Below are 19,315 nucleotides of genomic sequence, written 5' to 3' on the forward strand. Positions count from 1 at the left end.
TTGGAAACTTTTGTGATTGGGTCGTCCACAATTATAGCAGATAATTTTATTCTTTTTCTTGGGAAAATTATTTTGGGGAAAACATTGCAGGGAGATGTGTAATTTGGTTGTGTTGGTTTTTGAGAAGCATTTTAGAACTTCATAATATTGCTAGAGTTATTATTGTTCGTGAGCATCTGATTCGTCTCTTCGTAACTACGCAATGCCACTTTAAATTCACTAAAAGTTATGGGTTTGTCTTTTTGCATCATAACAGTTGTAAATAGTTTTAAATCAGCTGTAAGTCCCTTAAGTGTCATTGAGATTAACAGGCTATCGCTTATTATTTCACCCGAGAGTTTTAATGCATTTTCTGTTGTTTCTGCCCTTAAAACAGTCAGTAATCGTTTCGTCTTCGATACATTTTAGAGACGTTAGTTCTGTATCTAGAGATAATTTTGGCTTTTCCTTTTGATAAATAATACGTGATTTTTGGAATATGGCATTTACATTTCGTGACGGGTACATACACTATAACGATTTTTCGGTTCTTATTCAGAATTCAATCCAATTAAAAAAAAAAAACATACAGAAAATTCTTTATGATCTATGTGCAGTCACGGAAGGAAAATGTTCTATTCCAAAAAATTACGTAAACACAAGTAGTTTTATTTTTATTTAAGAAAATCAAATTTTATGAGTAAGCAAAAAGAATAAGATAAGTCCACAATAATTAAAACTTACACGATCAGCCTTGTAATACTATCAATTTCATGTTAATTGTTTTAAATCGTTTAAAAATGATTTTCTTTATAAAAATATGACTATTTGATCAATTTACGTAAGTTTTGGAAAATTACATTTTCGTTCACGTTCAGTGACCATAAAGATTTTTTTTTTTAATTACGTTGAACTTTCGACGTGCACCCTAAATAATTTAAAAACTGGCAAATATGTAGTTTAGCAGCGTAAATTATTTGACAGACAAAAAGTTATAAAATCTATTTATTATTATATAAAACACATTTTTAGATCCAGAGGCCGTATTAAACCAGAAAAAAATTCATTTTTATTATTTTTTCATCATTTTTATTAGACTAAATGTACGACAATCGAGGCCGCCATATTGCGTTTAAAATGTAGCCTTTCTAAGGTTTGACAGATTGGCCTTTTTAAGGCCAAATTTGGCCTTCTTTTTTTTTTTTAACGCTCTTGAAATTTTTTTGACCGCTATTTTTTATAATGAAAGAGCGTAAAAAAGCCCAATCTGTAAAACCTTAGAAAGGCCAAATTTTAAAAATAATATGGCGGCCTCGATTGTCGTACATTTAGTCTAATAAAAATGATGAAAAAATAATAAAAGTGAATTTTTTCTGGTTTTATTTCAGCCTTAGGGTCTAATAATGTGTTTTGGTACTTGTACAGTTTAGTGAAGACATTAAAAAAAAATGAAAATATCGAAAAAAGTTTAAATTGTATATATCCGTTATAGAACGAAGTTCTCCGAAAAAATATTTCACTTAATTTCATCAAGTAGTTTTTTTTTTTACAGCGGAAAAATATGTTTTTATGAGAGCGCGGTGAAGGCGGCCATCTTGGATTTAAAAAAAATTGTTTGAATTTTAGAAATGACAAAGGGAGATAACTCCAGTTAAAGCGCTGACACCCATCCCCATCTCTAAATACTAGCTTTTCTTCCTAAAAATCGAACATTTTGCTCGGTATCATAACAAATTGTTTTTTTGGTGTAAAAAAAAAAAAACAAAAAAAACTACTTGATGAAATTAAGTGAAAATTTTTTTTTTTCAGAGAACTTTTCGTCCCATAACGGATACATACAATTTAAACTTTTTTCGATATTTTAATTTTTTAATGTCTTGACTAAACTGTACAAGTACCTGTGTTTTATATAAAAATAGTTTTTTATAATTTTTCTGTCTGTCAAATAATTTACGCCGCTAAACTACACATTTGCCTAAAAATTTATAGAAAATTCAAATTTTGGATCTCAGGCAATCGGCAATGCCTCTTCCCAACCAAAGGAGAAGGTAAAACCCTGGGGGGATAACCCTATTTGATCGACAAGAATAGCAAATACAGCTGAGTGAATTGAGTCGTACCGATATTGGTGTGAAGTTTGTTTTTGTTTTGTTATAGGAAAACAGGAAAATTCAAAATTTGGACATAAATTGTTTTCACACGCAAAAGAGTTCCAAAATATTTCATTCACAAAAAAAAGTCACGATCTTTTTGTCAAACTTATTTTTTTGGAATTTTTAAAAATGAATCGGAAACATCGTCTTTTGTACGAAAAATTGAGATTTGCGTAAGTATTTACACATTTTAAAAAATTTAAATAAATATATTTTTATGTTTGTTTATTTTAAACAAGAAAAACTTAGACGATACCAAAGTTAACGCATGTTTTCTCGTGTTTTAAAATTACGGTACTCATGCACAGAGTGATCCGTGCTGAAATAATAACGTTATTATTTAAAAGGCATTCTTAACATGGGGAGGGGAGGGTGTTTTGTACCTATTCTGTACTTTCACCTAACAATTGAATAAAAAAAAAAACATATCATAAAACTTTAATTAAACGTGGAAATACGATTTAAAAAATAGCGCGGATCACTCTCTGCATTAGCACCAAAATTACATTTTTAATTACGATGTCATTAAATGAAAATTATTATTATTAAAATTGGAGAAAGTATAGATAATGATTAAACGTTTTTATTTATATTTGAAAATGCAATCGCAATAGTAATTGCGATTAGTTATTTGTTATGACACAATCTGTTATCATTTTCGATGAAGCGGGAAAAATAAATGCCATTTTGATATTAAAAATATTATACAGCTTGTGTTTTTATTTTGGGTTTTTGTTTATGACTCGCACATTAAATTAATATTTTTTGGTACTTATACCGGATACGGACCGTGCTGAAATAATAAACTTATTTATTGTTAACACGCAGAAGGAAGGATGTATTGTATCTATTCTGTACTTTCACCTAACAATTTAATAAACAGAAGATACCGTAAAACTTGAAATTTAACTTGAAAGCCCTGTCTAAAGAATAGCACGGTTCGTAAACTGCATATGCGCCATTTTTATTATTTACTGTAAATCGAATATTTATTGAAAAAAAAAAAAAAAAAAAAAAAAAAAGTAATTGTGTAAGACACGACACGACCTCCGTTTGACAAGTAATATTGATTTTCTTAACAGGACATTCAAAATGGCCCTTCTAAATTTATTTTCATATTATCATCGCTATATCAATAAAATTTTGGGTAAAATTTAAATTTCCGTTTCATTTTTAAAACAACCGTAAAACAAAGCGTTCTTCGCAAGTTTTGCCCAATCTGGAAAACTTGGGGATGCGGAAACACACTACAACAACATATCAATAGAAAAAGAATAATTAGTTTGAAATTGAGAGTGGGGATCAGTTTCGTATATAAATTTTAGGGTTACAAAAGGTTGACCTCAACTATGGCCTTCGTAATGTCAACACTGATTTAAACATTCACAAGTCATATTTGAGTAAAATTGACTAATAGCTTACTTTCGTGGTGATTCGGCCTTAATCAGCCCGGAACCACCACGAACGAAATAGTTCGTCTCGAAGTAGATTTAAAAAGTCAAAACAGTAAATCGGAAATGGAAAATGAAACAAAGTAAAACGATATATTGTTTTTATTTATTTACTCGCATTTCAGCCCGGCGTTGCCCGGGTGTTTGGATGTGTATGTTGAGCAAAAAAAAAAAAAAAGTGGTAGTAGGAAGGCAGCCAGGCTCGAACCCGTACCGCGAAGGAGGAAAAGAACGGGGAAAAAACCTGACGTCTTTGCGGTTACGATCACATCACCGCTAAACCTGAAGTGACTTATGTTTAAATTAAGGCTAGACAATCGAAAGGAGAGGATATCTTTCAAAAATATCGGCGAAAAAAGCGACCCCCCACATCATGTAGAAAAGTGCCTAGTTGAAGAAGAAGATATTAATGTTTTTAGCCAATTTTTCGATATTTGTCGTATGAAAGGTCGAACTTTAAAACGATATTGATCTTGGTAAAATCCGTCGCCTCTGTCGAAAGTTTTAGGCAGACATGCAAACAGACGTACATTTATATATTGGTAACTAAAAGTTTTTGACCCAAGCCGATAAAAAAGCTTGCCCTATCTCTGAATACCCTTTATGGAAAATTTAAAATGTTTAGACCAGAAATTGTCTGAGTAATTTGGTAGAGACCGCAGAGGTCAAATTTTTTTAAACTTTGGCCCCTATTATGACACCTTAACATTTATTGTTTTGGGCTCAAATCAAGTTATTAAGTTAGATCTATGTCCAAGGAACCTATATCTAAAATTTCAAGTGTTCCGACCCAAAATTGTCGGAGGAGTTCGGTAGAGTTCTCAAAAGTCAAATCGTTGAACTTTGACCCCTTAACAGCCAAATTTCTGGCCGAAAACAGATCACAAAGATTTTCCCAAATCTCAGTACCCTGTATATCAAATTTCGAGTCTGTAGACTTTAAATTGACAGAGTTATTGCATAGGAAAATGTACACACACAGACAGACACACAGACATGTTCACTTTTATAGATATACTAGCGAGGGGTACCCGGCGTTTCCCGGGTGTTTGGGAGGGGGAATAAAAACAAAAAAGTAAGTATGAGGATCGAACCCGAACCCTTGAGGCAAAGTTGTAAATTAAAGTGTGAAAAAAAAAAAAAAGTGCGATGTTAACCATTGTCCCACCGCGAGATGCTAACGGAAACACGTTTGAATTTATTTAATTAGTTGGATTTAGCAGGTGCCCGTTTTAATGACTTAATGAGGTCAACTTCGGAATAGTATTCATTTACTGCTGAACGCTTTTTTTTTCCACCCCCAAGATGTTATAGGAAAAAGACTAACCCACATGCGGCGAGCAACAAATATTGAATATTTATCTTCCCGAAATCGAGCAAATTAAATAGACAGGCAAGCTTCGTTGTTAACTGTGAGATATTATGATTTGTATGTGATATAAAAAGTTTTAAAAAGTTGTTAAGCGAGCGACCGCTTCTCTGAAAAAAGCCTTTTGTTGGCATACAGAAAAAGCGAACACACATACATACATACACACATTTTCGCTTTTATATATATATATAGATTTATTCAAATTTTCTATTTACTAATTTATTTATTTCGTTTCATCTTTCAGTTCATGTGATGTTTTTTTTTGTTTGTTTTTTTTAGAACTTTATTCAGGTTTGCCAGTATGTACCTCGTCAATTGGAGTCAGTGAGCTATTGATAGTTTGTGTCAACTCCATTACAGAAAAGTGTGAGTCACATGGCATCATGAATGAAGTTAGGAATTTGTAAGATCTTGTTATTGTTGAATATAGCGTTGAATAGTATGTGTGTTGTGTATATACGTGGCATTAAAATGTCTTTTATGTTCTTATCATAATGGACCATATGTACGTTGTGTTTGTGATATATCACGGACTGTTGTCCTCATCCTAAAAGTCTATCTTAACAGCTCGTAACTCGACTAGTGTTGTTGGTGCATGCATGTCAACATGTATCATATACATAACAAAGACGACATGCCTATCTGCTGCTGGTCGCTTCTGGGGGATTCGCCAACGTCTTGGGGAACCGGACCTGCTTTAAGGAATACGCTTCACAAGACGAAGACGTTAGATTTTATCTATTTTATTCACTCCCAGGTATTTGTCATAGCAAAAAGGGAGGGATCAATGAACTCTCGGCTTGTGAGTTTTTCTATGTCTCCATTCTGAGACCGTCCCCTCCCTCATGGCGAGACCCGTTTTAGCCCATCTGTCTTTCTCGACATCTCGGACCGACTCAACTAAACTTAATTCAGCTTATTCAAACCAGAACACCTGACATGTCACGTCGGATCCCTGTTTGGATACTTCTGGTGCAATTCACCAGTCACAAAGTTTGATACATGTCAAAACATGTCACTATTCCAATTCTCTGTTGTTTACTCTGCTAAATAGATAGATAATTATATAGGCAGACAGATAGGTACATACATACATAAACAGTTAATTATCTGTTTACCTATCTATATGTACCCGGCTATTATCTAACTTTATGCCAAGGGTTCCATTCACAATTCTATGCAGATTTTCAAGTTCAAAAGAAAATTGGAGGATAAGTCAGTTGGAATATGACAACAGCATTCAAGATGTGAACAATAATCCAAATCATTAATCTTCAGTTCAAAAATTCTGAAATATTGAAGAAATTTGTTGTTGTTAAATTCGTAATTTGGGTGGTAGAACTGTGGGAGGATTAGCTCCTTTATTATATTTGTAAAACTTGCTGAAATCGATTGAAGATTTTTTTTTTTTGGTTTTAACAACATAAACTAATATTTGCCTTTATATGACTGATATGTCAATCAACAAGTTGAAAGAAAGTACTCTACACAGAAATATACTGACACAGGCTATGCCGATGGCCTTATAATTTTTGTCGATACTATGAGACCATCTACTCCCTATCAACGGCCCTGTCGGTGGGGCATTAGAATACGCCGACTGCCCCCCTGCAGAGGGTAAAAGTCCCTCAATGGGGGTCCTGGATATGACCTTAAACTATATCCAGTGGTGAAGCCCCAGCTTGTGGGCTTTGGGGAGTGTGGAGCCACCCTTTAATTACTATTGCTCCACTCTGACCCGGAGTGGTAGTACCTGTTAGGGTCCCAACTATGGGTTAAATAGAAACTGACGTGAAAACAACAAATATATTCTATTAAAAAATTTTTTCTTCAAAATCTTTGGATTCGGCATTAAATAACCCAAAAAGGGTTGATATGCCGTAAAACAAAACCAACCAACCAACCAACCAACCAACTCCCTATCAACAACAATTGCCGACTCCAATGTCTTCTTCTCTTTCATCTCTTCTGGCCGTGTTGTTTTCTCTCTCATCAGCGACCGTCGCAAGTATGAAAAAATAAAACAACTCTAAACATAAACACATTCTGCACGTATCCGTTGTACTCTGGATGTGTGTGAAGCCATCGACCTTCTAAACGCTTATGTCTGCATTTTATTTTTCTGTTGAGACCATGTTCGTTAGTCAATTGATCAATTCATCGTTTCATCTTGGGCCCCTAAAGTGCTCTCGATCTGGTCCAAGCTGCAACCTTCTATCAATTGTCCTCAACTGTCACAAATTAATAACTGTTCTTAAATTGTCCCTATCTGTCGCAAAACTCACCCCCACTCCTAAAACTGTCGATAAACTAATTCTAAATACATTCAGCTCTATATCCAATTTTTTTTCTTGGTGACCTCCACACCTTGATTAACAATCCTATTTCAGCTTTCCCTTGTGTGCCTTGGTGAACAACTTTCTCTCCATTGCCTTTCCTACAATCTCATTTCCTATAATTTTGTTCTGCTGATCAACTTATTTCCTCTTTTTTGTTACTTCCTAATACTTTGAGGGGGGGGTGTCATATCATAAAACTATTGAACAAGCAGAAACCCCATTACACTGTCAGACAATAATAACAAATTGTATTGAACACAAACAAAACAGCACATTCTGAAGAATCAATATGGAAATATTTCTTCTTGAATGTAACTTTTCTCCAAAATGTCGATGAGTTAACCTGAACAGTGAATCTGTTGATGAGTTAACTCTTAACAGTGAATCTGAAAATCAAATGGACTAGATGTGCTAGCAACAAGGCTTGAGCTGGACTGGACAAGATGGAAGCAATTTGGAAGTCAACTGAAATGTTACTTCTTGCAAGCCATTGTTACATTAGCACCCGCACCTTCACCAAAAGATTGCGACCTAGTCAATAAGGTATTAGAATATGCTGACTGCACTCTTGCAGAGGGTAAAAGTCCCTCATTGAGATCCTAGTGGTTAGGCAGACCATGACTTTGTTATATAAAGAACACGGTTTTTCAACACACCACTTTGGATCTTATCTGAATTAAGGCTGGTCCAAGAGATCTGATCCAGTAAATTTACTGGTCACCACCAATGTAACAACAATTTTTGGGAACGTATACCAAAAAGAACAGTCGGAAATAAGTCATACATCATCCACTATAACTATGCAAATCCTACAGCTATGCACCTTGAAAATGAAACTATTAAACCTGGTGATATTGGACCAGAAAGAGAAAGAAGCAACTTTAATAGAAGTTAGTAGTCCCAATGATGCTGGTTTAAATGGAGCCAAGAGGGAAAAGATAACGAAATGCCAAGATCTTATATATGACATGAAAGGAAACTGGAATCTTAAGAAGATCTTTATTATTATTATTATTATTATTATTATTGTTGTTGTTGTTATTGTTATTATTATTATTGTTGTTATTATTATTATTATTGTTGTTATTATTATTATTATTATTATTATTGTTATTATTATTATTATTATTGTTATTATTATTGTTATTATTATTTTTGTTATTATTATTGTTATTGTTATTATTATTATTATTGTTATTATTATTATTATTATTATTATTATTATTATTATTATAGGAGCAACCGGACTCATAAAAAGAATTTCAAAAACTACCTGGTAAATAGACCCAGTGAACTAAGTGCAAGAGAGATATAAACAATTGCACTTGAAAAGACAATTAGAATCCTAAAAAGATCTTTTGTTTTGGAATGTCTGAGATTGCAGGTGTATGTCTGGCATCCAGTAGGATGCCCCATCTCCAGTTAGAATGAAATGATAAGAAAATTAAAAACAAAAAAGAGACCTGGGCACCTGCCCTTTATATAATAGATTAAATAAGTATTGCAAATACATTGCGATGGAATAATTATCTGATTTTTGGTCATTTAAAAAAGAAGAAAAACTAATGTATTGTTTTTTTTGTTTTTGTTATTTTTTACAACTATTAATCTCCTTCCATTCCTTCCATATTATAAATTGGGTAGAAGGCAACATGATTAACTGCAGAATAAAAACATGGAAAAATTCCTTTTCTAACAAAAAAAAGGTTGCTTCAGCATCGAGTCCGTCACAAGTTTTTATTTTTTCAGAAATATATCCAATCTTTTTTTTTAAAAAAACATAAAAGAGAAGAAAGAAATGTGCACATGTATATAATAAATGATAACACATTTAATATCTGTAAAATAATATTACAATAATTTAATAATAACATTTATACCGACCTTCATTTTTACAATATTTAAGAATCTCTGTAAATCTACTCTACTGCCATCTTTCTACTCCTGGCTCCAGACATAACATGTCTCCACTGAGTGGCTGTACATATTTTTTAATAAAAAATTTTTTTTTCTGAAGAAGAAGAGTTATACCTTGAAAATTCAAAGAACATAACATCTGAGTTCGACGCATTATGTTGATAAATTTCTAATTGAAAATTATTGCTTTCATTATTTTCATTATTCTTTTTAACTTGTCTCGTACCAAACAGTGTTTTTCTTCAAAACTGCATTGTCCTTAAATTTTTTCATTTATTTTAATGTACATGCGTTATCTTTGTAGGAAACGCAAAACAACGAAACGTGAATTTAATTTCATGCCGATAAAACAAAGTCTTCCAAAAGCAGTAAGTAACAACAACTATATTTTTATTTTCTGCTAACAAATTTTCAATTCTTCAAGTGCTTTATTTTATGAAATATATCTGTAAGGTCTTACATCTTCCTTAATTCCCTTTGCTTACTTAGAAGTTCCTTGGTCCTGCGATGTATGAGGCAGTCAAAGTATACCATCGTTTTCAATTTGAAACCAGATTCACAGTGTCTCTCCAGTTTCTTCCTGTTGCAATCAAACCTCTCAATTATTACTTCCAGTTCAACTTTGGTCTTCCTCTCTTCCTGTCAGGAGTGCATTGAAACACTTAGTTGGCAATTCTGTCTGGGGCCAAACCTAAGGCATGTCCGAGCCAGCCTAAACATTGTTTGCAGATTATTGACGATATTATCTTGGTCTCTGACTTTTTGGTTGATAGTTCGATCGCTCCATTTGATTCCTAGAAAAGACCAAATCTTAGTACCTTCCTTGGAAGTCTATTTCAGGGTCCAGAGATCCTGATAAGGAATGTGGCCCTCTCTTGGTTCAATCCAAATAAGTAGTGAAAATAGTTCCTGGTGATGGCTGCATAAAACTATTTTGGGTACAGGAATAATAAGAAGCAATTGAAAAGAACAGTAAATAACTCCATTATTTGCTCTGTGATTTGATTTAGGAACTCAGCATCCTGCAATACATGAAGTAGTCAAAGTATACCAGCATTTTCAATCTGAAGCCATTCTTATTCTTTCGATTGCCTGCTTTCCAGCTGACTACAATATGGTTGTCTTCAAGTCCAATGTAAACAAGTTCTTGATGAGCCGTTCCCCTTAAGTAATCCAATTTACCAAATTTACACTTCTTACAATTACTATAATATTGTCCCTTTGACTACGGTACTCTCTTTAATCCTTATCCTCGAGTGGCCTCGGAGCCTTGATAAGTGGCGATTTCTTTGTAAAAAAAAAAAAAAAAAAAAATCCACAGTGTCCCTCCAGTGTCTTCTTGTTGCAATCAAATCTTTTTCGATTGTCTGCTTTCAATTCATTTTTGGTCATCCTCTTCTTTTTTTATTAGGGATCCATTGGAGCACTTGCTTAGAACTTCTCTCTGGGTCCCATTTTTGGGTATGTCCGAGCCCATGTACATGTGTTGTTTTCAGATTATTTATGATACCACCTGTTGGTTAGTGTGGTCTACATAGACGATAAAAGGCTTTGGATAATCACAGATTTCAAGGGGATTCTGCTAAAATAGTCATATTTTAAAAACCAAAGCACTTTTAGTCCTCCAAATACCATCGTTTTGTTCGGAAATGATTACTTTCAAATGAATTAATATGTAATAACATACATTATATATTTTAAGAGTTTTAAGCAAATAGAATGATAAAAATGTGAACATCATAAAACAGCATTTTCAGTAAGGTTCTGTAAAGACTCCTACGACCCCCAACTTGTAAATGCTTGTACTGTGTTTGTATAAAGAATTTTGTCATGAAATTTGGAAACTAATCTGGAAGAGAAGTCATTTTTAATAGTTTGGAGTGTCCAAAATACTTTTAATCACTCGTTTTGTGTTAAAAGAAAGAATTCAACACGATGAGTATTGAAAATTTTGAAAAATTTTCTTCGGACATCCACTCGTAAGTAAAACAATCTTTTTACTGTTTTTATCCATTAAAAGTATAATTGTATGCTGTTTTCTCTTGTGGTAGTTAGCAGTTTAAAATGATGATACCCTATCCCCCCCAAAATTGTTTCTATTTTTGAGTTTCGATGAAAAACTGCCTTGTAATATTAATAGCATCAACAGCAGCGATAGCACAGCTGTAAACAACAGACAAGTTTTTTTTTGTTGTTTAGTTTTATTCCAGAACGGTTTTTAAAAATAATTGTATACATGCTTAGTTAGAGCTATTTGGTTATCAGAGTATAATTAGTTTATTTTTTTTTTATTTTTTTTTTTTTTTTACATAGGCATCACCACTTATCAAGGCCCAGAGACGACACGAGGATAAGGGTTAAGAGTGTACAGTAGTCAGTTGGACAATATAGTAATTGTTAGTAATGGAAATTTGGTAGATTTGTTAATTTAATTGAAACGGCTCGTCAAGAATTTGTTTACATTGGACTTGAAGACAATTGGATTTAGTCAGCTGGAAACAGGAAAACGGAAGACAGTTCCACAGGCGTGCATTTCTAAGACAGAAGCTTAGTTCATAGAATCTACGTTTAGGTTTAGGTACAGATGGGGGAATTATTGATAGTGTTTTCAGCTAGACGAGCGTTTCTTGTGAAAGTTTGGCGAGGGGGGACCATAGATTGAAGCTCAGTTAGGCACTTACCATGAAAATAACGATAAAGCAAACTCAGAACAGAGGTTGCAGAGAAGAGAATTAGAGCTATTTTTTTATCATAGTATAACTAGTTTATTTTGTTACCATAGTATAACTAGTTTATTTTGTTATCAGAGTATAACTAGTTTATTTTGTTATCAGAGTATAACTAGTTTATTTTGTTATCAGAATATAACTAGTTTATTTTGTTATCAGAATATAACTAGTTTATTTTGTTATCAGAATATAACTAGTTTATTTTGTTATCAGAATATAACTAGTTTATTTTGTTATCAGAATATAACTAGTTTATTTTGTTATCAGAATATAACTAGTTTATTTTGTTATCAGAATATAACTAGTTTATTTTGTTATCAGAATATAACTAGTTTATTTTGTTATCAGAATATAACTAGTTTATTTTGTTATCAGAATATAACTAGTTTATTTTGTTATCAGAATATAACTAGTTTATATTATCAGAATATAACTAGTTTATATTATCAGAATATAACTAATTTATTTTGTTATCAGAATATAACTAGTTTATTTTGTTATCAGAGTATAACTAGTTTATTTTGTTATCGGAATATAACTAGTTTATTTTGTTATCAGAATATAACTAGTTTATTTTATCAGAGTATAACTAGTTTATTTTGTTATCAGAATATAACTAGTTTATTTTGTTATTAGAATATAACTAGTTTATTTTGTTATCAGAATATAACTAGTTTATTTTGTTATCGGAATATAACTAGTTTATTTTGTTATCGGAGTATAACTAGTTTATTTTGTTATCGGAGTATAACTAGTTTATTTTGTTATCGGAATATAACTAGTTTATTTTGTTATCGGAATATAACTAGTTTATTTTGTTATCGGAATATAACTAGTTTATTTTGTTATCGGAATATAACTAGTTTATTTTGTTATCGGAATATAACTAGTTTATTTTGTTATCGGAATATAACTAGTTTATTTTGTTATCGGAATATAACTAGTTTATTTTGTTATCGGAATATAACTAGTTTATTTTGTTATCGGAATATAACTAGTTTATTTTGTTATCGGAATATAACTAGTTTATTTTGTTATCGGAATATAACTAGTTTATTTTGTTATCGGAATATAACTAGTTTATTTTGTTATCGGAATATAACTAGTTTATTTTGTTATCGGAATATAACTAGTTTATTTTGTTATCGGAATATAACTAGTTTATTTTGTTATCGGAATATAACTAGTTTATTTTGTTATCGGAATATAACTAGTTTATTTTGTTATCGGAATATAACTAGTTTATTTTGTTATCGGAATATAACTAGTTTATTTTGTTATCGGAATATAACTAGTTTATTTTGTTATCGGAATATAACTAGTTTATTTTGTTATCGGAATATAACTAGTTTATTTTGTTATCGGAATATAACTAGTTTATTTTGTTATCGGAATATAACTAGTTTATTTTGTTATCGGAATATAACTAGTTTATTTTGTTATCGGAATATAACTAGTTTATTTTGTTATCGGAATATAACTAGTTTATTTTGTTATCGGAATATAACTAGTTTATTTTGTTATCGGAATATAACTAGTTTATTTTGTTATCGGAATATAACTAGTTTATTTTGTTATCGGAATATAACTAGTTTATTTTGTTATCGGAATATAACTAGTTTATTTTGTTATCGGAATATAACTAGTTTATTTTGTTATCGGAATATAACTAGTTTATTTTGTTATCGGAATATAACTAGTTTATTTTGTTATCGGAATATAACTAGTTTATTTTGTTATCGGAATATAACTAGTTTATTTTGTTATCGGAATATAACTAGTTTATTTTGTTATCGGAATATAACTAGTTTATTTTGTTATCGGAATATAACTAGTTTATTTTGTTATCGGAATATAACTAGTTTATTTTGTTATCGGAATATAACTAGTTTATTTTGTTATCGGAATATAACTAGTTTATTTTGTTATCGGAATATAACTAGTTTATTTTGTTATCGGAATATAACTAGTTTATTTTGTTATCGGAATATAACTAGTTTATTTTGTTATCGGAATATAACTAGTTTATTTTGTTATCGGAATATAACTAGTTTATTTTGTTATCGGAATATAACTAGTTTATTTTGTTATCGGAATATAACTAGTTTATTTTGTTATCGGAATATAACTAGTTTATTTTGTTATCGGAATATAACTAGTTTATTTTGTTATCGGAATATAACTAGTTTATTTTGTTATCGGAATATAACTAGTTTATTTTGTTATCGGAATATAACTAGTTTATTTTGTTATCGGAATATAACTAGTTTATTTTGTTATCGGAATATAACTAGTTTATTTTGTTATCGGAATATAACTAGTTTATTTTGTTATCGGAATATAACTAGTTTATTTTGTTATCGGAATATAACTAGTTTATTTTGTTATCGGAATATAACTAGTTTATTTTGTTATCGGAATATAACTAGTTTATTTTGTTATCGGAATATAACTAGTTTATTTTGTTATCGGAATATAACTAGTTTATTTTGTTATCGGAATATAACTAGTTTATTTTGTTATCGGAATATAACTAGTTTATTTTGTTATCGGAATATAACTAGTTTATTTTGTTATCGGAATATAACTAGTTTATTTTGTTATCGGAATATAACTAGTTTATTTTGTTATCAGAATATAACTAGTTTATTTTGTTATCAGAGTATAATTAGTTTAATTAGAGCTATTTGGTTATTAGGAGAGTTGCAGAGTTGGATAGTAAAAGTTTGACTCCGACTCCTAGAATTCCTAGGATGCCGACACCAACTCCTTTGATATCTTTGACTCCGACTCCGACTTCTGACTTCTTGACCCCTATGTGGAAATCTATTCTGCCAATCCACATACCAGCCTCCTACACCTATTCAGCAAGCATTTTATAAATACTTTTCATGTATATTTTTTACGTTTAACATTCACTTGAATGATAAATATACTCACATATACACTCAACCAGCTTTATAGAATAAGTTAAAATAATAAAAGGATAAAAAATTTACAATGAAATTTTATTATGCTATTAGTTCAAAAGGGACTACAATATTTAAGGATAAGGAAACCTCTTTAAGCCATGGCATTTCGAAGCCAAACGCTTCTCATCAGAAGACTAAAGACATATTATACAGTGAAGAAATTTTTTAAAAGATAATATTGCCTTTATGGAAAGAGAATCAAAGGAAAAACAGGAAAAAGCTATAAAGGGCTATAGTAGCATGAGTTGCTTCTTATCGATTTAGGCCAGTTTTAAAAAAAAATTTTTTTTTTTTTAGATAAGATTCAAATTCCGGATCAATCCTGGACTAATCCAATTGCAAAATTCTGTTTGATGTTGATCCTGTGTAATGTCGCAACCAAAATGAAAACAGCTGTACAGACAGAATATGCATCCGATGATCGTAAATATCTTGATGAAGTAGAAGCATTGCAGAACAGTACAAAATAATATATCTCCAAAAATAAAGACGAAATCAGACAAAAATCAGCTAAATTGTGTAACTGGTAAAACCAAACAAGAAAACCATGTAAAAAATAAATTTATTTGAGTTAAGGAGTCGGAGTTGGATAAAAAAGTCTGATTCCAACTCCAACTCCTAATATTCTTAGAAATCTGACTCTGAATCCAGCTAAAACCTCTGACTCTAACTCTGCAATCCTGGTTATCAGAAAACAATTATTAAAGTAATCCCAACCAGTTTGGTGTTATGGACTTTGTCCAACTTGCAATTTCTGATGAAATTTTTAAAATATTTATATGGTTTAAAAGACAAGAAAATAAGCTTTCTAGATGTATAACTTGCATGCACTTTTATAAATTGCATTAGTTTTTAACAGTGAATTAAACAGTGTTTTGCTTTGAACAACTGAAAGTGTGAAATATGATTTTTTTGGTTCACGTATACGAACGGTACCCCCTCCATATTTTTTTTTTTTTTCATTTTCGTCTTTTTTACAAATTTTTCAGCGGATTATTATTGGATGGACACTAATCTACTAGATTATAAAAAAAAAAACACACAAAAAAAAACAATAATATTTAAATATTTGTAGGGGTGCTCAGTTTCTAGTGAAGTTGAGAAATAAATAAACGTCTTAAACTGGAAAGTTTAAAAACAAAATAATGTGTCACTCAGTAGAAAAATAGACAAAAAATGTAATCTATATATATAAAAGCGAAAATGTGTGTATGTATGTTTGTTTGTTTGTATGTATGTATGTGTGTTTGTGTGTCCGCTAAAAACTTTCGACAGACAACGAAAATTCACAAACCCGGTATCATATTGAAGCCCCATCCTTCGCTCGAAAAATATTGAAAAATTGGCCAAAAACGTTCATTTTTTTTCATCCCGAAATCGACAATTTTCGACAGGGAGGGAGGGGGTCAACAAAAACTGTCCTCTCGTGAGGATGACCGATTCTACACATGCATCAGATGACGTCATGACCTGATTTACTTTAAATACTTGAAGAACTGACTAAATTTCATGTACATCGCGTTAGCTCAGTTGGTTAGTGCGTTGGTTCGTTATCTAAACGTTTTGGGTTCGAATCGTGGTGTGAGACGTCTTTTTTTTTTTTTTTTCGATTTTTTAAATTTAAATATTGAACCAGTGTTATTTAAGCCATTTTTCATGTAATGTTCGTTTTTCTGTTTTTTTTTTTTTTTACTTCGCTTATCCACCCCCGACCCCACACCCCAAAACACCCGGGTACCCACCGATTTTTTAAATTTTAATATCGAAACAGGCTTATTTAAGCCATTTTTCACATGTTCGTTTTTCTGTTTTCTTTTTTGTTTTTTCAATTTTTACATTTAACATCGTTCGTTTGCCTTACATTAGTTTTTTTGTGTTTTTTTTTTCGATGTTTTGATTACCCTCCCCCCCTCCCGCTTAAGTTTTAACGGTCGTTTTTAATGTTTTCTTTTTTACTTCGCTTATAACAAACAAACCTGGTCATTGACCTCATTTGCTGAATAGCTATTGCTTTCGTCTTCGTCATTGTTGTAATGCTCTACGACTTCCGTGCGCGCACCTGTCAATTTGGTTCTTAAATAAATTCAAACATCTTTCAGTAACTCATTCTGGCTGGCCGATTTTATTTTCAAACTTCGCCTCAGGGCTTCGGTTCGATCCCCTCCTCCCCACGGTTTCTTTTTTATTTAACAGCACACACACCTCCAAACACCCGGGCAACGCCAGGTACCCCCGCTAGTCTATATATATAAAAGCCAAAATGTGTGTATGTATGTTCGCTTTTTGTGTATGTCCAAGAAAGGCTTTTTTCAGAGAAGCGCTCGGTCGGCTCACAACTTCTTAAAACATTTTATATCACATATAAATCATAATATCTCTGAAGTAGCAACGGAGCTCACCTGTCTACTTAATTTGCTCGACTTCGGGAAGATAAATATTCAACAGTTTTCGCTCGCTGCGTGTGGATTTGGACAAGGGGAGCTGGTCCCCCCCCCCCAACATCTTGGGAAAATAAAAATAAAAACCCTGCAGTCAAAGTTGACCTCATTAAGACATTAAAACGTGCACCTGCAAATTCTAAGTAATTAAATAAATTCAAACGTGTTTCCATTAGTATGTCGCGTTGGCCCAATGGTTAACGTCGCACGTTTTTTTTTCACACTTTAATTTTCAACTTTGCCTCAAGGATTCGGGTTCAATCCTCATACTCACCTACCAAAACTTTTTTATTTTAATTTAACCCCCCCCCCCCCCCGGAGTTGTGATTTACCTCCAAACACCTGGGCAAAGCCGGGTACCCCCCTGCTCGTCTATATATATAAAAGGCAAAATGTGTGATCATTTCATGTATGTCTCGCAAAGGCTTTTTTCACCAACGGGGGGTTACTATCGCTTAGAACTGTTTATGTACCCCCTAGATAATAATATCTATGATTTGGGAAAGCGCGTAGCGTCTAGATTTAATTACAGGGACTTTTACAAAATTATTGCTATTTTGGCTTCTCACGTGTTGATTGGGCTTTTTTGTATAAAAAGCGAAACTAATTCAAAGCTAACACTGTTCTCGGGAAACGTTCAGAAGCAATCAGCTTTGATCAATGTGGGGCCAAACTCCATATATCAGACAATTGCTATTCAATCTGGACAATGGGGAGCTGGTTTCCCCCTCCCCAACATCTTGGGGAAAAAACCAGTCAAAGTTGGGTAAACAAACCCAAAAGGCCCCACAGCAAAAGTTAAGTCCGCTACTTCTATTTGACCTCATTAATGAGGTCAAATAGAAGTAGCAGAGTTAACTTTTATTGCGGCCACGTGTCAATTCTGTTTTTAATACTTAAATAAGTAAATTCAAATGTGTTTCCGTTGTATGTCGCGGTGGCCAAGTGGTTAACGTTGCATGTTTTTTTTTTTTTTTTTTTCTTCACACTTTAATTTCCAACTTTGTCTCAAGGGTTCAGGTTCGATCCTCATACTTACCCTACCAAACCTTTTCTTTTTTAATTTTAATCCCCCCCCCCCACTCCGGAGTTTTGATTTACCCAAAACCACACACACCTCCAAACAACCGGGCAACGCCGGGTACCCACCGCTAGTTGAAAATAAAAGTCAAATTCATCCAAAATTTGTGACCAATTTGTCAGCTTTAGCAAATGTTTTTTTTTTTTTTTTTTTTTTAAATAGATGGGAAAAATATTTGATACTTTTCCAAACGTCACATTTTCTGTTAGAGTGACATTACTTGTTTTAAATAAAATTTATCTTTGTTTTAATTCTTGTAAAGTTTCACAACCTCATTTACCTAAGTTTGCTTTTTTAAAAGTAATTTGATGTTCAAAATTTAAGTCATAACATTTTCAAAAGAATTATGAACCACTAACCGTAAATATGAGTGTCAAACACCCTCTTAAAATTTAAAAAAAAACTCCTTTAATCATACCTCTATTCGTAAGCCTCCTCCTAAAACCTTTAGCCCTAACAATAACGCTAAGTCTGAGGGGCAAGCTCCTCATCAAAAAAAATTCGTCTGTATGTTACATATAAAAAAACAAAAAAAAAATAGATCCTACCTTAAAATGAACATGATTTATCTCCCATAAAAATAAATTGGTTAACTTTCCTAAAATGCTAGAATGGCCTCAATATAGTGAATTATTTTACATTAAATTTATGTGAAACTAACCCCTATTCTAAATTCTAAAATTGTTTTTGTTGTTTTTGTCAAGTCTTCAGAATGTTCACACATAATTTCCCTTAGCCCCAACCAAAAGTCAGAGTGGAAAGCCTCCTCATCCTCCCATAATTGCACAAATACTCTCTTAAAACTACACATAACTGGCTTTAGAAAAAAATGGTTAACTGCCCTAAAGCGCTAGAATAGCCTAAAATGAATAATTTTACATTAA

General features: G+C 32.0%; 1 protein-coding gene across 2 annotated transcripts in view; it reads left to right on the forward strand.

Annotated features, from left to right (window-relative positions):
* Nucleotides 1-1,795: 1,795 nt before the first annotated feature.
* LOC145258299 (uncharacterized) overlaps nt 1,796-19,315 on the forward strand; it is a 61,139-nt gene continuing 43,619 nt past the window's right edge. Inside the window, exons 1-3 of one of the 2 annotated variants that reach the window (XM_080116342.1) lie at nt 2,194-2,305; nt 5,235-5,321; nt 9,516-9,579. In XM_080116342.1, the coding sequence (XP_079972468.1) occupies nt 9,550-9,579 (30 nt within the window). In that variant the 5' untranslated portion in view covers nt 2,194-2,305; nt 5,235-5,321; nt 9,516-9,549. Of the gene's footprint in view, nt 2,306-5,234; nt 5,322-9,515; nt 9,580-19,315 lie in introns of both variants that reach the window. The other variant, XM_080116341.1, reaches the window with a different exon arrangement.

This window comes from Euprymna scolopes, chromosome 33 (genome assembly GCF_053919585.1).
Source record: "Euprymna scolopes isolate OS-2025 chromosome 33, ASM5391958v1, whole genome shotgun sequence".
Lineage (NCBI taxonomy): Eukaryota > Metazoa > Mollusca > Cephalopoda > Sepiida > Sepiolidae > Euprymna > Euprymna scolopes.